At 38.5% G+C, this 20,059-nt stretch overlaps 2 protein-coding genes across 4 annotated transcripts in view; one reads left to right on the forward strand and one right to left on the reverse strand.

The window, feature by feature from the left end:
* Positions 1-459, forward strand: part of ano10a (anoctamin 10a) — a 96,919-nt gene extending 96,460 nt beyond the window's left edge. Inside the window, exon 14 of the mRNA XM_059645933.1 lies at positions 442-459. The gene's annotated coding sequence lies outside the window, so the exon portion shown is untranslated. The remainder of the gene's footprint in view (positions 1-441) is intronic.
* snrka (SNF related kinase a) overlaps positions 1-20,059 on the reverse strand; it is a 40,656-nt gene that overhangs the window by 16,103 nt on the left and 4,494 nt on the right. For 2 of the 3 annotated variants that reach the window (XM_048528588.2, XM_048528589.2), the window contains one exon: positions 10,350-11,071. The exons of the other annotated variant lie outside the window; for it this stretch is intronic. In XM_048528588.2, the coding sequence (XP_048384545.1) occupies positions 10,350-10,938 (589 nt within the window). In that variant the 5' untranslated portion in view covers positions 10,939-11,071. The remainder of the gene's footprint in view (positions 1-10,349; positions 11,072-20,059) is intronic. 3 annotated transcript variants of the gene reach the window in all.

The raw sequence follows: 20,059 nt of genomic DNA on the forward strand, positions 1-20,059 counted from the left end.
GTGCAGAACGCAGCACCGACGCAGTCATTGATGTAACAGCACCGATGTATGTACTAAAGACAGACTCCTCCCAGTGTCACAGTGAATCAGATCGCAAATTTGAGGAACAACACCTTATCTTTTGTCTTGGCACCCTGCAGCCTGGAGGTCTTAACATTGAGTTCTCTAATTTCAAATAACCTCCCCACCCATCCCCCAGGCTCCCTTTCCAGCCCTACCTCCCTTTTCCATTCCAGCCTACCATACCCTTCCTTCCAGCTACCTACTGGATTCATTCTCCCATTGACCAACCAGGTTGTACATACTACAGGGTCCACCTATTACCACCATTTCACTATTGCACACCCCCCCTCCCCTCACCTCTATCTGCAGCTCCCCTACCCACAAATCCAGTCCTGAAGAAGGGTAATACCCAATTTGTTGACTTCTCCTTTCCTCCAGATGCTGACCGGGTTTGCTGTGTTCTTCCAGCCTTCTGTTTGTCCACCTTGGATTCCAGCATCTGCAGTTTCGTTTATCTCTAGCAAATCATCCTGGCTGGTAAAGACTTTGCTTTCAAACAATACAACAATTTCTAGTAACTAAAAAGGCGTTATTGGTTATTAATTTCACATTTCAGAAGGTGTTGACTCAGTGTTGGTGGTATTACAACATCCCAGTCACAGGGTCGTGGGCTAAATCCTCATTATAGACCTCAGCGTGCCATTTCAACTGACACAACAATACAGTACCATTGGAATTTTGTTCTGTTAAACGTGATGTCTCTAATGAGAAACGATGGCTGCATTTGGCAGCTCTAGTGGACATGAAAATGCCCGAGTTTCCTGGTCAACACACTTCTACAAATTTTCTGACACATCAATCAAGGGAACAAACGATGATGACTGCTACAAAATATTGCACACAACAATACTGTTGTGCAAGAACATAAAGCCCTACACAAATTAAGGCTTCTTATTTAACAAAACATTGCAGCAATGGTAACCTGATGCACCCAGCAGGAAATGGAGATCGAATCAACTTTGCATTTCACATCTCCGCCTAACACCACTCCACCCCTCATATTTATTTACTAATGACTTCAATGCAAAGCAAAAAAGTGCAGTGCATTTTGCAATTTAAGCTTTCTCTCACTTAGTAAGTTCATGCCGATCTTCCACCTCAAAATCCTCTCCTTCAGCTATCTCCATTCCCCTCAGTTCCCTTACAGGGAAGTGCTCCATCGCTGGGCTTCCCAAATGCAGAGGCTGGATTGAAATTTTACCAATGCCAAGTCTGAGCGCGTAACGGCCACCACGGTTCTCTGAGCCAGCCACATCTGTCATGCTCCCTTTAATGGGCTGCTGCTCTTGCAGTTCTCACTAAGAGGTTGCAGAAATTTTCAAACCTCAAAATGGGGCTTGGGAAGTAGTCCTCTATTGACCTCTGCCGTCAATCATCAGCTGAATATCCACATTTAGAGTTAGGGTTAGGAAATTCCAAAAGTTTGTTACCGCTGGAGTAAAAAATTTTCTCCTCATCTCAGACCTAATTCAATGTTGAATTTATCAGCTATTTCAACACCAAATATAGTGGGAGCAAAAAACCCAAATAACTGCAGATGCTGACAATCATAAATAAAAATCAGAAACTGGTGGGAAAATTCAGCAGGTCTGGCAACATCTGTGGCATTGACTTTTTAGGTCCAGTCATCCTTCTTTAGAACTGAAGTGAAGGAAAGTCATCCTTGATCCAGAGAATAGTTGTAATTCTCATTCCTGCCAAAACACTATGCAAGTTTGGCAGACTATAAAATGTACCACAGTCTAGTTTTTGAAACAGTCTTCAAGTAAATACATTCCATGAATGGTTTGCATCTGAAAGCAAATGGTCACACAGATAGTAGGAACTGCCGATACTGGAGAATGAGGTAACACTGTATGAAGCTGGATGAACGCAGGAGGCTAAGCGTCCTGACCTGAAACGTCAAAAACTTTCCTGCTCCTCTGATGCTGCTTGTCCCGCTGTGTTCATCCAGCTTTAGACCGTTATCTTAAAAGTAAACGGGTTCTCTTCAGCGCCCTTGCCGATATCTTAACCTTGAACTGATACTGCTGTTTGTGGGATCTGTGTTCAAATTGGCTGCCACATTTTCCTATATAATCACAATAACTACACTTTGAAAATGTATCTCAGTGACTGCAAAGCTTTCAGAGAAATCCTGAAGCATTATAAAAATGCAAGTCTTCATTTCATTTCCTTCAGTAGAATGAAAAAAGAGACAGTAAGGAATGGAACATAGCTGAAACTCAAAGACAGTTTATTAGGTTTGAATTCTAATTTAGATGAGAGCACAATTGCAGGAGTTCACCTTATCTTCAAAATATTCAGGATTAAAAGCTGAAAATGCAGGAATTACACAAGCCACTTAGCAACTGCAAAAGAGGGGAAACAGCTTAATACTTCTGGCACATACCCATTTTCAGACCCCAACACTTTCACAGGATTAAACAAAGTAAAGACAGAGGAGTTCTTTTAAAAAATTGGAGAAGGTTCGTTAACCATTATCACAATGCACCGGTTAATGAGTTTAGTAGCCTGAATCTTCAATCTTAATAGAACAACATTTAATAACTTAAACATTGCCTTTCCACTTGATTGAGACATTCAAAAGCCAAGCAAGTAGGGGAAGACAGATGAAAGGCTGAACAAGCTAAAATGGAAAGAAATGACATCGCAATCTTTTACTTCATGGCACTAAAGATACAAGCCTAGGTTATGTATTTAAAATGATCCAATTTACTTGTGTGGAAGGAATGTACAGCTGAGATTGGAGCTTCCCCAGATAAAGCCAAGAAGCAGCCTTTATAACACACAATCAAAAAGCACCCTTACAGTGGAGGATGACTAGATAACCATCACAGTACCATTCAATCCTCATTTCCTTTCTCACACAGATGCTTTCACTTGACTGCTACAACACCCTCCTTACAGAGACATTGGAACTGGCATCATTTTCAATTATTCAAGTGTTCATGATCTTTTCCAAATCCGAGAGGAATTAAACATTTCAAAATCATTATGGGGGGGGGGGGGGGGGGGGTGCCATTTGTTGGGTTATCTTTGACAAGAGAAAAATAAGACAGCATAAAAAGATTCAGCGATAATAGCTACATGTTTGTATCAAGCAAAATCAAATGGGTTTATGTACATCTTATACTGATGAAACCCTTGCAACATATACTCAAAACAACTGATTGGTGATTTGCATAGGGGTTTCACTATTCCCACAAGCTACAAATTCAGAAATCCACATGCTAACAGACATGTCTTTCTTCCCAGACTATTCTTAGGTTATTCAGAAGATCAAAACACTGTGGGAACAATCTTGCAATTTGCTTTGAAAAATGACACTAACTGCTGAACAATACTGAAATTTTACACTCCATACAATAGAGATAATTACACCAAATCCAAAAAAACGGTAGAGACAAGGTTTTTCTCACTGAAAAAAAATCATTCACTAGTTCTGAAGATGGATCTCTTGACCTCGCCCCACAGATGCTGCCAGACCTGCCGAACTTTTCCAGCAATTTTGTTTTTGTTTCATTCACTGGATATGCATGTTGCTGACAAAAATCAGAATTTATTGCCCGAGTGGTTTGCTGGGCATGTTCATAGATCAGTTAAGAGTCAGCCACAGTGCTGTGAGTACAGAGTCACAGACTCATAGGTTTAATGAGCAGAACTTAATGTTGCGGTTGACATGGTGGGATTTGAGTTTGTCCTCAGATCGTTATGTTCAATAACACATACATTCTGACAACATACTCCTTGAGACAATGATATCAAACTGCTGATATTCTTTAATTTAGACATCCCGCCCTAGTGCTCTTTCAAAACTTTCCTTTACCCATTTCCCTTGAAACCCAAAACGATTCTTTTCTATATCTTCCCAAATACAAATACTTCTTTTAGAGGGTAGTGTGATAAATTAACCAAAATACTTAAAATGACAGGAACACACACACCCTTCCTCCAGCACACATTTATGGTGGGTGTGGCCAAACAGGCCAATCCTTGAGACTTGATCCACGCTGCAGTAAAACTGTACACTGGTTTAAAAAAAACTGACTTGGCACCATCCACCCCCTTTCCCCTCTCTCAGACCAATTGCAGAAGTATGGGGTGGAAGAAGCAGGAGAGAGGGCAAGGGACAAAGAGAATTTCACTCTAACAGTTTCAATTGATTTGAAACTGCTTAAAGTTGACAACTATTTAAGCTGATACTGATGCATCTTACATTTAAAAGAAAGTGAGTACTGTATAGCAAAACAGAATCAATTAATTTTGTCACAAGTAAAGATCTTGATAAGAACTTCAGAATATGGGATAACCAGTTATGTCGGTGGTATTCAATTTTCTTTCTCAAGTACACAGAAACATCCATGACATTTTAACAAGTTTGAATAGTCATACAGCCAAGAATTTACTCACACTTACTGTAGTTAACACACCCATAAGAAACATACCTACAGTATATTCCAACCACACCTCTACTAATACCTCAAGATGATACTTTGCAACAGGAAATAAAAGTTACACATTACAGAACTTTGACCTTCAGGTGGTGGTATTTGCACATATAAGCAAATTCACTCAGACAGTGGACACAGATATCCTATGAATTGTGAAGGTTGTTTATCAACATCCCTGTATCCTCCTCACTTTGTCTGTGCTCAACACTGATGTCATGTTCCATCAAATGCATTTTTAATGACCGACGGTAGGCTGTTTGGACACTGGAGAATAGGGGATGCAAACTGGGTTAGAAACAGAAGCCTGCACATGCACTACCAAGTATAACCCTACTGCGATCAGAAAAAAACCTTCAACTTTTTTACCTAATTGTCGCACTGGCTGAATCCTGCTAATTTAGCAGAAGGACTTGCAAAAATAAAAAAAAAATGCACCTTCCATGACAATGATGTTCCAAAGTGTTTCACAATCAAAAAGTACTTTTAAACTGCAGTTCTAAAACATAGCAGACAGTTTGAGCACAGCAAGTTCTCACATACAATAACGTGATATAATCCATTTCTGTAACTAGACATGCAACCTTTCAATTTGTTGGGTGCAACTATTCACTGAAGAAATAGAACCAAGTAACAAACGAGTGCACTTCTTTCTAGTAGCCAAACGCACAATTCTACCAAATTTAAAAAAAAACTTCAAAGTTGACATGCTGGAGGAGTGGACAGATAGGTGGTTGAATAAGTTCAGTGTGGAGAAGTACAAGGTGATGCCCTGTGGTCCAAGGAACAAGGAGAAATAGTGTAACTAAAAAGTGTACGATTCTAAATAAAGAGCCCATGGTGTTAGGGGAAAAGCACTGGCACTAGGATTGGCTAGCTGGCTGAAAGAACAGTGCAGATAACAGGGCCTTTTTCAAGATGGCAGCCAGTAACTCATGGAGTTCCACACGGGTCAGTGTTGTGAGCATTAATGTATAACACGAACATTTATGATCTGGCCAAAGGAACTGAGGGCACTATAGTTAAAGTTTACCTAGCTTTACTTCATCTGCAACATTGAGCAAACAGGAAAGCTACAGAAGGACTTGGAAAGGCTAGGAGAGTGAGTAAAGAAGAGACAGATGGAATACAACGTGGGAAATTCTGAACTTTTGTAGGAAGAAGGGGCTTAGACTATTTTCTAAATGGGAGGCGCTTTGGAAATATGACACACTAAGGGTCTTGGAACTGATTCAGGGCTCCCTCTAAGGTTAACATGCAGGTTCAGCTGGCAATTAGGAAGCCAAATGCAATGTTACTGTTTGTTTCAAGAGAGCTGGAATACAAGTTTTGAGCCCCATATCTAAGGTTGGATGTGCTGGCCTTGAAAGAGGACCACAAGAATGACTTCATATGACAAGGAGAGGATGTTTCCACTACCGAGTCTCTGGAATGTGAGAGCATAGCCTCAGAGTGAAGGGACAACCCTTTAGAACTGAAGAGGAAAAACCTCCTCAGCCACCCAGGTAGTGTATCTATGGAATTCAATACCACAGAAGGCTGACAGTGCAAAGTCACCGAGTGTATTTAACAGAGATAGATAGATTCTTGATTCGTAAAGAGCTTGAAGGTTAGAGGGAGAAGGTGGGGAAACGGGGTTGAGAAACAATAATCAGCCATGATCAAATGGCAGGGCAGACTCAACTGGTCCAAATGGCCTAATTCTGCTCCTATACATTGTGTGCAGGACCAAGAAAATTTGATGTACCCAGGTGCTACTGCTAGCCGATAGAAGTAGAAAGTCTAGTTAGCTGTTTAAAGGTGGCAGCACTGGTAGGTAGAGATGTTCATAAAGAATACATTATTCTGGGCTATATAAATAGGGTCACAAACCAGAAAAGCAGGGACATTACAATGAACTTAAATACACTTGTTAGTCCTTACGTGGAATACTGTATACAGTTCTAGAAGGCACACTATAGGAAGGATAAAAATGCATATGAAGGCAAAGCAAGAGCCTACTTTAATTGAATATTCACTGAGCATAATCAAATATTCTACGTGACAAATAAGCCCACACTCTTACCAACTTTTGAGTGGGTCATGGCTAAAAAGAGGGAAGATTCAAGAAGTTTCACAACCACTGGAAGGAATGAATTTCCAAGCATCTATTTCTATGCTTCAATTATGCATCCGGTAACTAGGGGAAAAGGAAAAAGGGAATAGGTGTGGATAACACAGATTGCCTAAAATTATTTTACTATCAGATTGCAAAAAGTCAACATTGATATAACAGCTAATTAATAACATAGGTGAATGGACCTAACCTTGAATGCCCAAAGTGTTTGCTAGTGACTTGGATAGAGGAAAGTTGGTTTATTTGTTAAGCAGACCCATATACAGAAATCTGAATAAAGATATTTTCTGGATAAATTTTAAGCAGTCTATCGGTCCTAAAAACAAACTAATTATACAGGAGCAAAGTGACCAAAGGTTAAAAAACACTGGGTGACAGACAGTTCTCCCCCCAAACTGAACCCATTAATATCCAATGACTGAGATACATTTCCTTCTGAAAACACCCAGAAATCATTTAATCATATAATTTCAAGTTAGATATCTGTTTTTTTTTGAAGAAATTGACAAAGCAATTATTGCTTCCACTAGAAGTCTGCTTTACACATTGACTAAATCTATAAGGTTCTCCGTTAGCAGATCCTACATGAATTGGAGGATCATTAATTTTAAAACTCAGATTTGTAATTTGTATGCAGTCTCCATCAAACAGCCTGCTTTTCTCTACAAATGTCAAAGTATCTGCATTTCAAAGATTTCAGTGATGGACCTTAATCTTCTCGCTATTGAAAACAAATTTAGCAATATACCTCTTTCTTCACAAAACATCTTTTTTATCTCATCCTCATCATACTCAATGCTATATTGCTAGAGCTGTGAACACATAGGTACTATATTCCTGATTAGGACAACCTATGATAAAGTGTGGAGCTGGATAAACACAGCAGGCCAAGCAGCATCTTAAGAGCACAAAAGCTGACGTTTCGGGCTTAGACTCTGCTTCGGAAAAGGGGGAAGGGGAGAGGGGGAGGCGGATCCAAGATGGACAGAGGAGAGGAGACAGACAAGTTAATGAGGTGGGGATGGAGCCAGTAGAGCAGTACCAATAGTGATATTTATAATCCACTGTATTGGGCTAACCCAACAAAGAGAGGAGAATGAATTATGCACAAAAATGTGGTTCTATAAAAATGGCCACTACACTCAGCAGATCACAAAATTACTTTGGTTAGAGTGGTAACCAGGTTGCATCATACTATAGCACAGAGGAGCTTCCGACGTCTGTTTCCGTTATCAGCTACACAGGATAATCGTAAACCTGCAAATGCACCATCTTTGTTCTTCCTGAGCATGTACTTGGATCACCAATAAGAAAATCCTAATATCTTTCACCAAAATGAGATGTGCGCTGGTTTCACATTCTGGTCAAACACACTCCAAGTCACTTACAGCTGCATTTTAAGTGCGTAGCCTTTGGCACTCCATTTACAGAAACAACCCTGCAGCTGTCGATTGATACATAAATTTTGCACCAGTGTCTGATACTCTTCATAACAGCAAAATCTTTACTCTTACAACACTAAACCACACTCAGCAGTATTGGGCCTCATCGCATTCAATGCAATTAGAAGCAGCATGTCCCTTAATAATGTTATCTAATATACACTGGTCTTTAAAATTTCAAGTGAGCCAGCATTTAAACCAATTGAGGGGGGACAGCTCCAGCTCACTACCCTTTGTGTGAAAAATTGTTTAACTCTGGAATGGCTTGGTTCTAATATTAAAGATTATTTCCTCTAGCTTTGGAGTCTGTAGATAGCAGAGCAAATCTGTGTCCTTTAATCAGTTTAAAAACCTCAATCAAATGATTACTTGACTTTCTAAATTCAGAGGGATACACCTCTGCAGTCTAGTATATTCTGATTAATCCTACTGTGCTCCTCTCAAGGTGCAGTGCCCAAAACTGTTCAGTTCTCCAGACAAGGCCAGACATGGTTTTACAATTTGAGTAACAACTTACTCTTCTCCATTCCGAAGCCCTTGAGCCACCAGCCGATATTCCATGAGCCTTTACTTATTCTACTTGCACACTGGCTCTCAAATCATTTGTGTACCTAAATATGCTCAACGTGCTTGACAACTTCAAAATATTTGTGCATTTATACAGAAGAGAGCACCAAAGTGAGCCAGAGAGAGAGCGCGAGAGAGAGAGCGAGCGCGCGAGAGAGAGAGAGAGAGAGAGAGCGCGCGCGCGCGCGCGAGAGAGAGAGAGAGAGAGAGAGAGAGAGCGCGAGAGAGAGAGAGAGAGAGAGAGAGAGAACTCTTAGAAGTAATTCAAAACCAGGAGACCACAGATTCATAAGTTTAACTTCATTATAGTCAGGCTGTAGCAGGCATTAATAAACATATGCTATCATATATACAGCTTTATAGAATCCCAACCTAGCTTCAAAAAAAAAAGCATTTCAACCATCAGGCCACTTTTCTTTCAAAGCATGAGTGCCCAATTAGTACAGTTTATTTTCATTTTCAATAAGTGTTTTGATAAAGTGTTATTACCCAACAGGTTCCTAAGTAAAAGTTCTTCTTGAGGTTTTGAACTTGATAATAAACTGATTGCATTCAAATAGAGGTAGTATGTAATGATAGTAGCTTTGGGGGGAAACTAGGAACTAGTGAAGTCCGACAGGAATTCTCGTCAGGCCAGTTTCGCTTCATTTTTAGTAGTAATCTAGATGGAGGCATGGAGTGGCTGGGGCAAGAAATATTGATTACAAAAGACATACGCAATAGACAAACGAGTTGTTCGAAAGTGGACCCAAACACATTGGGAGAGTGGATCTAGCGTATGATAGACAACTTCCAGCACATGCAAACACCACTGGGTGCATTGGACTGGGTGGCTAATGTGGTATGTATATGTCATATGCGTTGACTACTCAAGACTAAACTGAAAAATTATTTGAAACGTTATAAATACATAATTGGCATTGTTCGGCATTGACGAAGTAACCAGCACATTTGGACAAACAGACATAAAACTAGGAGTTACAAGTTCTTATCCAATACCTTCATGCAGTTAGATCTAGAATACTGTAACCCTGTTTTGGTCTATTCATATCACTAGGTGCACTAAAAGATCCAGAAGACAATCTATTAATATTTGCTTCAAGGCCTGGTTACCAGATTAGGTTCAGGGAACTAGGATTTCCTATTTAGAAAAATGCTAGGGATGCAATTTAGAGTTAGAATTTTAAAATAATTAAAGAAAAAACATTTTAGTTAGATGGAAATAGGAGGGCTAAGGATATCACCACAAATTACAGAGGCACATGGTTAGACAAGTGTGGATTTTTACAAGTCTTCAAGGGTTAGCTAGGTGGTTTCCTCCATGGGAAAGGATTTACAAGTCATTGTAGATAGACAGCAAAAGCAGGTCATGTCAATTATCATGATTAACCAAGCTCGATTAATTTTTTTGGGAAGTCAGAGATTATTTTTCCTATGAGGGCATGTATTTTCTCCCTTTCAGATAGGTCAGTGGGTGCAAGAGTAGGCAGTTTTGAATTGCATTGTGGTATGACATGTTGAATAGACCAATTGAATCTTTTGTCTGTCCTCCATTTTTATATGTGCAGTTACAACTGGGCCAAATTTTAAAATATTTCAATGCAATATCTGTTCAAAAGCAAAAGAAACTAGGAACATTACATATTGTTATTGGAACAAAAAAAAATACAATTTATAAAACCGAAATGTCCTTATTTATCATGAACATACCTACTGCAGGTGCATCATACTCATCGCCGAGAAGAATCTCTGGGGCAGAATACGCAAGAGACCCACAACTTGTTGTTAACTTCTTTCCAGGTTGAAACTTGTTGCTAAACCCAAAATCTGTAAGTTTTACAATTCCTTGTTGTTCAAAGAAAACCACATTTTCTGGCTTAAGGTCTCTGTGAACAACATGTAGCTTATGGCAATAGGATATTGCATGCACTATCTGTGCAAAGTATTTCTTTGCTAATTCTTCACTAAGACCATCTTCATGTTTCATGATGTAATCATACATATCACCTCCATCTCCCAATTCCAGAATGAGATAAAGTTTGGTTTGAGTGTCAATCACTTCATACAGACGGACAATGTTGGGATGTTGCACAAGTTTCATGCATCGTACCTCCTGGAACAAGTGCCCTGTAGCTACAGTGTCCAATTTTGTTTTATCAATGACTTTCACTGCTACTTTTTCTCCAGTGAAAACGTGGCGAGCAAGTTTCACAACAGCAAAGTGGCCCCTGCCCAACGTTTTATCCAAATCATATAGCCCAGCAATTTTTCCATCATATCCACGTTTAAAACCTGCCATGCTGCTTTCAAAACTGGAAGCAGAACAGAAGATGTTTATATCCAGTAGCAGATAAAAATGTGCCAATATGCAATTATTTCAAAAACTCCACAGACAAAGAATGCATTTTCCCCAGTGTTTAATATGATGAACCCTGTAATACAAAGAAAAGGAAAACATTAGCTTTACTTAAAAGTATAGCACTATGTGTAAATCACAGTCTAGGGAATATATTTTCAATTTAAATATCTACAGGATTAAAATAGAATGGAAGGACAAAAATCTACATGAATTATGCTAATGTAATTTCAGCAAAAATAACTGCATGAAATGCCATACTATTTCTTAAACAGTTACATATTTGATAGAGAATTTATGGAATTTCATAATTTACAACTCAGAAGAGCATCAAAAGTAATGGGATTTCAAAGGCAGTTTACCTGATCAAGATTTCATTTCTACTCCCATTAACAGTAGAAACTGGGCTACACAGAAAGACTATATGCAAATTAACCAAACAAGTCAACTGTGCTGGGGTGTGCTGGCAACTAAGACACGAAACATAGCCAAAAAAAGGGACAATTGAAAATTAAAAAGACAAACATACAGATCTCTCTATGAATGCTGCAACTGCAGAATTGAAGGTTGTCATCACTGGTACACTGGTAATAACACAAACACAGATCATGCACAGATTTCAACTCAGTCTGTGGATATTTTAATATTGTTAATCATTACCCTCTTAAAATTACATTGTAAATCAAAAAAACATTACTTGCTACTGGTAAGTTGTTCTGTAAACATGGAAAATTTAATTCTCAAAAGACAGCCTTTCAGCTTACTGTACTTGGGGAGAAAAAGAAAAGACAACTAATACTCCACTTCCCAGCACTTGCCCTTTACGTTATGACACAAATACATTTTCAATTATTTTTCAAATGAGTTGAAAAAGTTCCAGTGTTAATTCCATAACCCAAACAGTCTGGTGAAAAAGGTTTCTCCTCAACTCCTCGCTAAACTTCTGTTAATTAAATTTATGACCCCTAGTTACAGACTTTATCATTAAAGGGAAATAAGTTCTTCATTTTCAAGCGTGACCTATCCAAACGTCAATTAAAACTCTCCTTTCCTAGCAACATTCTCATAAATCTGCTGTGCACCCTCTCCAGCATGATCATACCCTTCCTGTAATACAGGAACCAGAACTGCATACAAATGTTTTAATTATGACCAGTGTTTCCACTTTTCAGCACATTTGTCTGGCAGACAATTTAGAAAGAAATTTAAAAACAGTGCTCATAGATGTAAAAATTATATGATTTGCAACACAATGTCATGTGATAAACCACAAACATTGACAAAATGTCACCAGTATATGTGCTAACCAAATTCTTCAGTTTCAAAAACACATTGACGTCATTACTAATGCCTCAATATTCGATAACTATCAACTTAACTCTATAGGTGATTTACAAAGTGTCAGTAAGATAGTTGCAATGAAAAATAAATTCAGATGTACTAACAGATACCAAAGACAAGGAAATATTTTAAAACTCCCCAGGGAATATAGAAAGACAAAGCAAACACAATAAAATGACCATGTACATTTGATTCTACTCTTTCCACATCACGCTTCCTTTTCATTTCCTTTACAGTCACCATTATCGATTATCCCTTTAAATTTACATATTACATTACTGCTTAAATTCAGCAAAGTCAGTCTTTGGAATAAAAGGTAAAAGGTGTATTTTTCCCCATTTAGAATCAAACTGAGGCTTCAAATATCAAATTCTTGTATTATAAAATTTTGCAGTTCATTATTAATGAAATTTTGAGATCGTTTTTCAATATCGTTTTGCGTGGGTTATCTGAAATTTTCTTAAAATGGAGCCACTTGCAAGGATCTTCTAGGTACAAAGCACCAAATAGTTCTGTGAAGATCAATAACCTGACTTAAAACCTGTTCCATTTCAACAAATATCCTGCTATTTAAATTTATTTATTAGACAGAATTGAATGTCTAGCTTGAAAGATTCAAAGAGGGCAAAAGTCAAATTGAGAATAAGAACAAATGTCATCACACAGATGTGAAAGCCTTTTTTCAAGCAAGTGCAAAATCAAAGTACAGCATACCACTAACAGGCTCTTCCAATATTACCACCTCTGCAGGCGGTTAGATTATTTTACGTTATGATTCAAAAACTAACCCAAGAAATATACGTAAGAATGCTCTCAGAGCAGGTTTGGAAAGTACTTTAGAAGGAAACTGTCCAATTAAACAACAGGTTTAGATGTTTCTAATGTAGAGCTGATGAGACTTTTACTATAATGCAAACATTAAAAAGTTACAAATTTTGACAAGAATTCCATAAATATATGCTGTATAATTGAATCCAAAACAAAATAAAAACACATGCAGTCCACTTTAGGCTAGATTTGTCATGGTGGGCATTAAGTCAGAATTAAGGTTAATGAGTAATCTGCTTTATGTCCATGGTATCTAACAAATCTGGAACTGCTGTCTAATGTCAATATTTCCTTCTTACAATATGTGCTCATGTGGGAAGGAATTTAAACAGATTTTTTTAAAAGAAAATTTCATAAATGTGTATATAGACCTTGGATACAGAAAGGCTCAAGTTTTTGTCATGTTTGTCTCAATTACCTTAGCTTTGATTTCTCATTTGCCCATTTCTGTTCATTTCCTATGCCTGCATAAATGACATAAATCACTGCCACTTAACATTCCCCAACTTTTGAGAAGCAAGTCATTTTTGTCACCCCAGAAAATGCATCTCCATGCCTAAAAAAAATTAAGTTTTTATATTTTCTTTCCACAATAATTTTAGTCTGAAGCTTGTCTTGTGAAAAACTTCCTTTAAATATAACCTTATTCACAAGTGGCAAACAGTCCTGCAATGTGTATAAGTTCATTCTACAGTAAGTGATAATCTAGTCTTAAATATCCATGCCAAATATTATTGAATTACCAGCCTATCTGCCAAACAAAATTAAAAAGTGCACATTGATTAATGTTGATTGCATGGAAATAACCAAGCTCAAAAAAGTAAAACCCTCTTATAACTCAATGTAGAACAGCTCAATTTAAAATTACAGATCATAATCTGAGAGGTGCAATACAAATAAAAACTGCTTGTCATGCAAAAAAAACTTTACTATAATTGGACATCATTTTAAGATACTAATGAACAGTTATATTGTTTTGATTTTGATAGTATATAGAATTGATGTTTTAAAACATATACAGCAAAAGACAAAATAACTGGTTTATCTAATGTCATCGAATGTCTGGCCCAAACTTTTGTTAGCTTATTCAGCTTAGTATCTTCCCCACCCCCCACAATATATAACTGTTTTGCACATCTTGTATTTCAAAAGGTTTTTACTTTAGTTAAGGTGAAAATTCACAAAGTCTTTTGTATTGTAACCAGAATATTTCTAATTAAGAAGTTAGAATAGGCAAAATGTTTCCTAATGCAACATAAATATAAGGAAAGGTAAAACAGAACTAAGTTCTTGCAGAGCTGATGCATCCACTAGGGATAATTTTGGAAGTAAAGCTACCTGACGCCCCAAAACTACAGTAAGGCAACTCATGGTGCAGCTACGATGTGAAGGTGCATATGTTGGACTAGGGAAGACAAAACCAGAAGTCTCACAACATCCAGTTACAGTCCAACAGATTTATTTGAGATCACAAGTTTTTGGAGTGCTGCATCTTCGTCAGGTGAAGTCATGGCTTGGTGTCATGTGACTTCTGACATGATACAACTGACAAGGGAGGTGGTGAAAGTGATAGGTTCACATAAGCAAATAAAAATCTGATTATATGTATTCTACAGATATCTTGTAAAGTATTAACAGTAGTAAATTCTGGATAAAGTCTGCGTTCAAATTTAAAGGGAAGTATTGAATAAAGATTCAGAATTGAGATGTTAACTCTGGTTAATCGCAAGAAATGCTGAAAAAACAACTGGTAAACATGCAAATTAGCTTTATCTAAATAAAGAGTATCAACTTGCTGAAGATTGAAATTATATATTGTAGTTGTCAATTTACTAAGCATTATTTTTCCCAGGGTAGAAATGACTAGTATCAGGTGACATAATTCTAAGGTATGGAGATGTCAGAGGTCATTCTTCACAGAGAGTGTGGTGGGTGTGTGGGATGCGCTGCTGGCAGTGGTAGTGGAGTCAGATACATTATGAACATTTAAGCAACTCTTGGATAGGCACACGGATGATAGTAAAATATAGGGTATGCAGGGTAGTTTCATCTGAGAGTAGGACAACATAATGGGCTGAAGGGCCTGTACTGTACTGTGCTGTTCTCTGTTCTTAATGCATTGAAGCACAAAAATTAGCATCAGATTAAAAACCAAAAGAACTAAAAATGCTGTAAATTAGTATCAAAAGCGTAAGTTGCTGGAAGAGTTCAGCAGGTTTGGCAGCAACCGTGAAGAAAAGAATCAGAGTTAACGTTTCAGGACTGGTAACCCTTCCTCAGAACTGATGGTAGCTGGGAAATTGTCAACTTATATACAGAAAACAGTAGAGGGTGGGTTAGGGAGTAAACAATAGGATAGAGCCTAAAGAAACAGAAGAGCAGTTGGACAGACAAAGGAGTTGATATCGATCCAGCTGTGAGGGTGATTGGTTGTTAGTAGGGACTGTTAGTGACTAAAGATAGGTGCTGTGTAATGGGATGGGGTAACAAGGTCTGGTGTGAGGGGTATAGGGCTAGGACACGGGAGAGTTTAGGCCCTAAAATTACTGAACTTGATAAAGAGTCCAGAGGGCTGCAGAGTCCCCAACTGGAAAATGATGTGTTGTTCTTCCAGAGATAGTACGAACTGCAGATGCTGGAGAATCTGAGATAACACGGTGTAGAGCTGGATGAACACAGCAGATCAAGCAGCATCAGCAGCAGGAAAGCTGATGTTGCGAGTCTGGACCCTTCTTCAGAAAATTGGCCTTTTTGAAGAAGGGTCTAGGCTCAAAATATCAGCTTTCCTGCTCCTCTGATACTGCTTGGCCTGCTGTTCATCCAGCTCTACACCTGGTTATCTCTGTTGTTCTTCCAACTTGTGCTGAGCTTTACTGAAACACTGCAGCAAGCCAGAGACAGGCAGGTTGGCCAGGAAACTGGGTGGTGTATTGAAGTGGCTGGCAACAGGCAGCTCAGGCTCTTTTTCTGTGAGCAGAACGTGGATGTTCTGCGAAGCAGTCATCCAGTCTACGCTTTGTTTCCCCAACATACAGGAGACTTCATTGTGAGCAGTGAATGCAGTAGATTAGATTCTGGGAAGTGCAGGTGAAATGTTCGGGCCCCTGGATACTGCAAAGGGAGGAGATAAATGGGCAGATGTTGCACCTTCACCAGTCACAGGGGAAGGAGCCGTAGGGATGAAGGAAGTGTGGAACAGGGTATCCTGGAGGGAACAGTCACTGCAGAAAGCAGACAGGGGAAGCGAGGGGAATATGAGTCTGGTGGTGGCATCTCGCTGGAGGTGGCACAAATGGCATCTGATGATCTTCTGGATGTGGGTGCTTGTGGGATGGTAAGGGTCTAAAATGGATCAGACTAAACCCACGTCAAACAAATAAAAGGAGATAGCCTAGGTTCTAACCTTTTCTTATTTAAAGGCAAGCATAAGGTGCTGTGTTCCAAATGTAATTCAGCTGGTTATACTACCTTGGCTTTAAGCAAAACAAACTTTATTTTTACCATATAGTTAAAATACAAATAAATGAAAAGAATTGATAATAATGTTATTTCTATTTGGAAAACTTAACAGAATAATAAATTATTTAACCAGTAAACAGCAACGGTTCTAATATAGTAACATTCCCATAAATTCACCCATTCGCAGCTTCTATTGTTCCAACATTTCTAACAAAAAAACTCAAGGACTTACAAGCTGCTTACTTTATTGGCTTGGAACAGACTTAAGAATGTGTCTCAACCTCCCTTCATTAAAAAAATGGACAAAATACACCTCTTAAAACCATAGTATCATTACAGCAAGGTGAGGCTATTGATGAGGGATTCAAGAACAAGAACAAAATTAAAAATTAAGATATTCGCATTCTAAGATTTCCTTACTTTCACAAAACTGTATTATATACGTGAGAACAGTTATCTACCCAGATAAAGAAAAAACAACTAACTTTTCAGGATTCAATACAAAAAAAATACTTTCAAGGGTGATCTCAAGTGTTTTTTTTGATGCACTGAACCTTTTAAGAACAGTGACCAAAGTAATGCTGTAATCCTTGATACACGTACACTGTTCATTCATGTCATGACAGTAACACCTTCACTAGCAGATTTATAACTACCAGCATTTCATTTAGGTACTATAGCTCAAAATGTTTGATAACTGATAGGTGTTATGATTCCAAATCACAGGATTACCAGACGAGGCAGATCCTGGAAAAAAATCCAAAATTCCTAGAATGGCTTCACAGATCAATTATTAAGTTCATGCTGTCAGTCACTGAAATACTATCACGAGACTGAAAAATTTCTTTAGCAATAGAACAGAAAACATTTTGCACAAAATCGTTAAAAACAAAAAGTACTTACATTTGGAAAATAGTTCTGAAAATCTTAAAGCACAAGGCCCACAGTTCTCAATCCTCTCCCAACATTATAATTTACAGAAACTCAGTCACACAGCACAGACAGGCCCTTTGGCCCATCGGCCCATCATGTCTATGCTAACGAATAAACACCAAACTATACTATTCCCATTTACCTGTATTGGGTCCAAAGTATATGTCGTGGAATTTTAAATATTGCAAAATTTTTATTAAGCAGCACTTATGGAACCAGGAGTGTACAGGTTAATCAGATTTCTGATTGATTATATGGACTTCTTGATCAATGTTAAAAACATGTATTAAATAATAAAAACACAATGCAGGCAGAATACATGCCATTGTTACAATTTATTTGCAGCATGAATCACTTACATAATAATGTGACTTTGTCTTCTTTAAAAATTACCAGAGAATCTTCTCTCACACATCCTCAACTAATAACTTGGACATTGCAGAGATTACGATAATACAATAAACTTCCAATATTTGAGGTATAAAATTTTTACTGGTTTATCAAGAGTGCCACTTCATAAGTTGCCAATTAAAACATTTACTGTACTCCTCTGGATGCTTAAGTGCTGCGAGTATACTTGCTGTACTTGCCCTCACCACTCTCTCAGGCGGAACGTTCCATATATCAAACACCCCCAGGTGAACCAGGGATGCCTAACCTGAAGAAGTTACCCTCCTCCCTCCGGACCAACCTCAGGGAATCTCTCTCCCGTTGCAATTCTCTTGTAATCCCTTCGGATCTTCTTTACTCTCCATCTTCGGTCCGCCTCCCCCTCTCTCCCTATTTATTCCAGTTCCCCCTCCCCAACCCCTCTCTGATGAAGGGTCTAGGCCTGAAACGTCAGCTTTTGTGCTCCTGAGATGCTGCTTGGCCTGCTGTGTTCATCCAGCCTCACATTTTATTATCTTGGAATTCTCCAGCATCTGCAGTTCCCATTATCTCTCCCCCAGGTGAACTGTTTTCTCTCAGATCTCCTCTAAATCACTTGCTTCTCATTCTTAAACTTACATCCTTTGACCTTAGACACATCTGCCATTGGGGAAGAGATTCTCTCAATCTACTGCCTAAGTCTCAATTTTTTTTTAAAGCCTCAATCAGATCCCGCCTTACAACCTTTTCTGCTGTAAGGAAAACAAGCACAGTCCATGCAGTCTCTCCACGTAACAGACTTTTCACCCCAGGCAACACACTGATGACTCTCCTCTACACCCTTTCCAATGCAATCACTGTGACAACCTGTACTGCACAGAGTATTCCTTCTATGGCCTAACCGTTGTTTTATAAAATTGTAATAAGACTTCCTTATTTCTATATTCTACACCCCAGCTAATGAAGGCAAGTATCCATAAAGCTTCTTCACCACTGTATTGGCTTGTGCTCACATCTTCAGGGATCTAAGGACTTGTACACCAAGGTCCCTTTGTTCCTCAGCACTCCCTAGGGACTTACCATTCATTACACATATGCTTCCCTTATTTGAGCTCCCAAAATGCATCACCTTGCACTTATTGTAATTAAACTTAATCTGCCATCACTCTGCCCAGTTTACTAGCCGATCAATAACAGACTGCAGCCTGAGCCCACCGCCTTCAATATCAACAAGGATCCCAATTTTTGTATCATCTAATTTTCTAATTGAACCACCTCCATCTAAATTGCTAGTGTTCATAACAAGCAGCAAGGGTCAGAGCACAATCCTTATTGTACAGCCCTAGTCACCGGCTTCCATTTACAAGAAACAAGCTCCCATTTGACTTCAGTTTGCTTTGGATCCCATGGGATCTTACCTTTTAAAGCAACCTTCCATGTGGGACCTTGTCAAAGGCCTTAGTGAAGTTCACGTCAACCACATCAACTGGACTACCCCCATCAATATATTTAACCACTTTTTCAAAAAAACTCAATTAACCAGAAAGGATTTTGCTCTAACAAATCCATGCTGACTACTCCCAATCAATTCCTGCCTTTCCAAGTATTTGATTAATCCTATCCTTCAGAATTTTTTTTCCAATAATCTTCCTACCACTGACATCAGACAAACTGCTCTGACCCTGCTGACCTTCTTGATTAAAAGAACCACATTAGCCATTCTCCAGTCATTTGTTACTTTACCTATGGTCAGTGAAGTAAATATGTCCACTAGGGCCTCAGCAATCTCCTCCCTTGTCTACCATAAAGGTCTGGGAAACAACTCATCAGGCCCTGGGAATTAATACTCCTGTACACTCTAAAATATATAATAATCTCCTCCTCATTAATCTTAACATGTTCTAGAACCTCACCATCCCAACTGATACCCCCAGCTACAATGTCTTTGTCCTCTGAATCCAAATGAGAAGTATTCACTTAAGACCTCACATGTTCACATACAGGTCGCTTTTTTGATCTCTAATAGGTTCCACTCTTTTCCTGATAATCCTCTTACATTTAATATATTTGTAAAAAGCTGTGGAGCATTCCTTGATCCCACCTACCAAACATATTTTGTGGTCCTCTTTGCAGT

The sequence above is a fragment of the Stegostoma tigrinum genome, chromosome 5, assembly GCF_030684315.1.
Source record: "Stegostoma tigrinum isolate sSteTig4 chromosome 5, sSteTig4.hap1, whole genome shotgun sequence".
Lineage (NCBI taxonomy): Eukaryota > Metazoa > Chordata > Chondrichthyes > Orectolobiformes > Stegostomatidae > Stegostoma > Stegostoma tigrinum.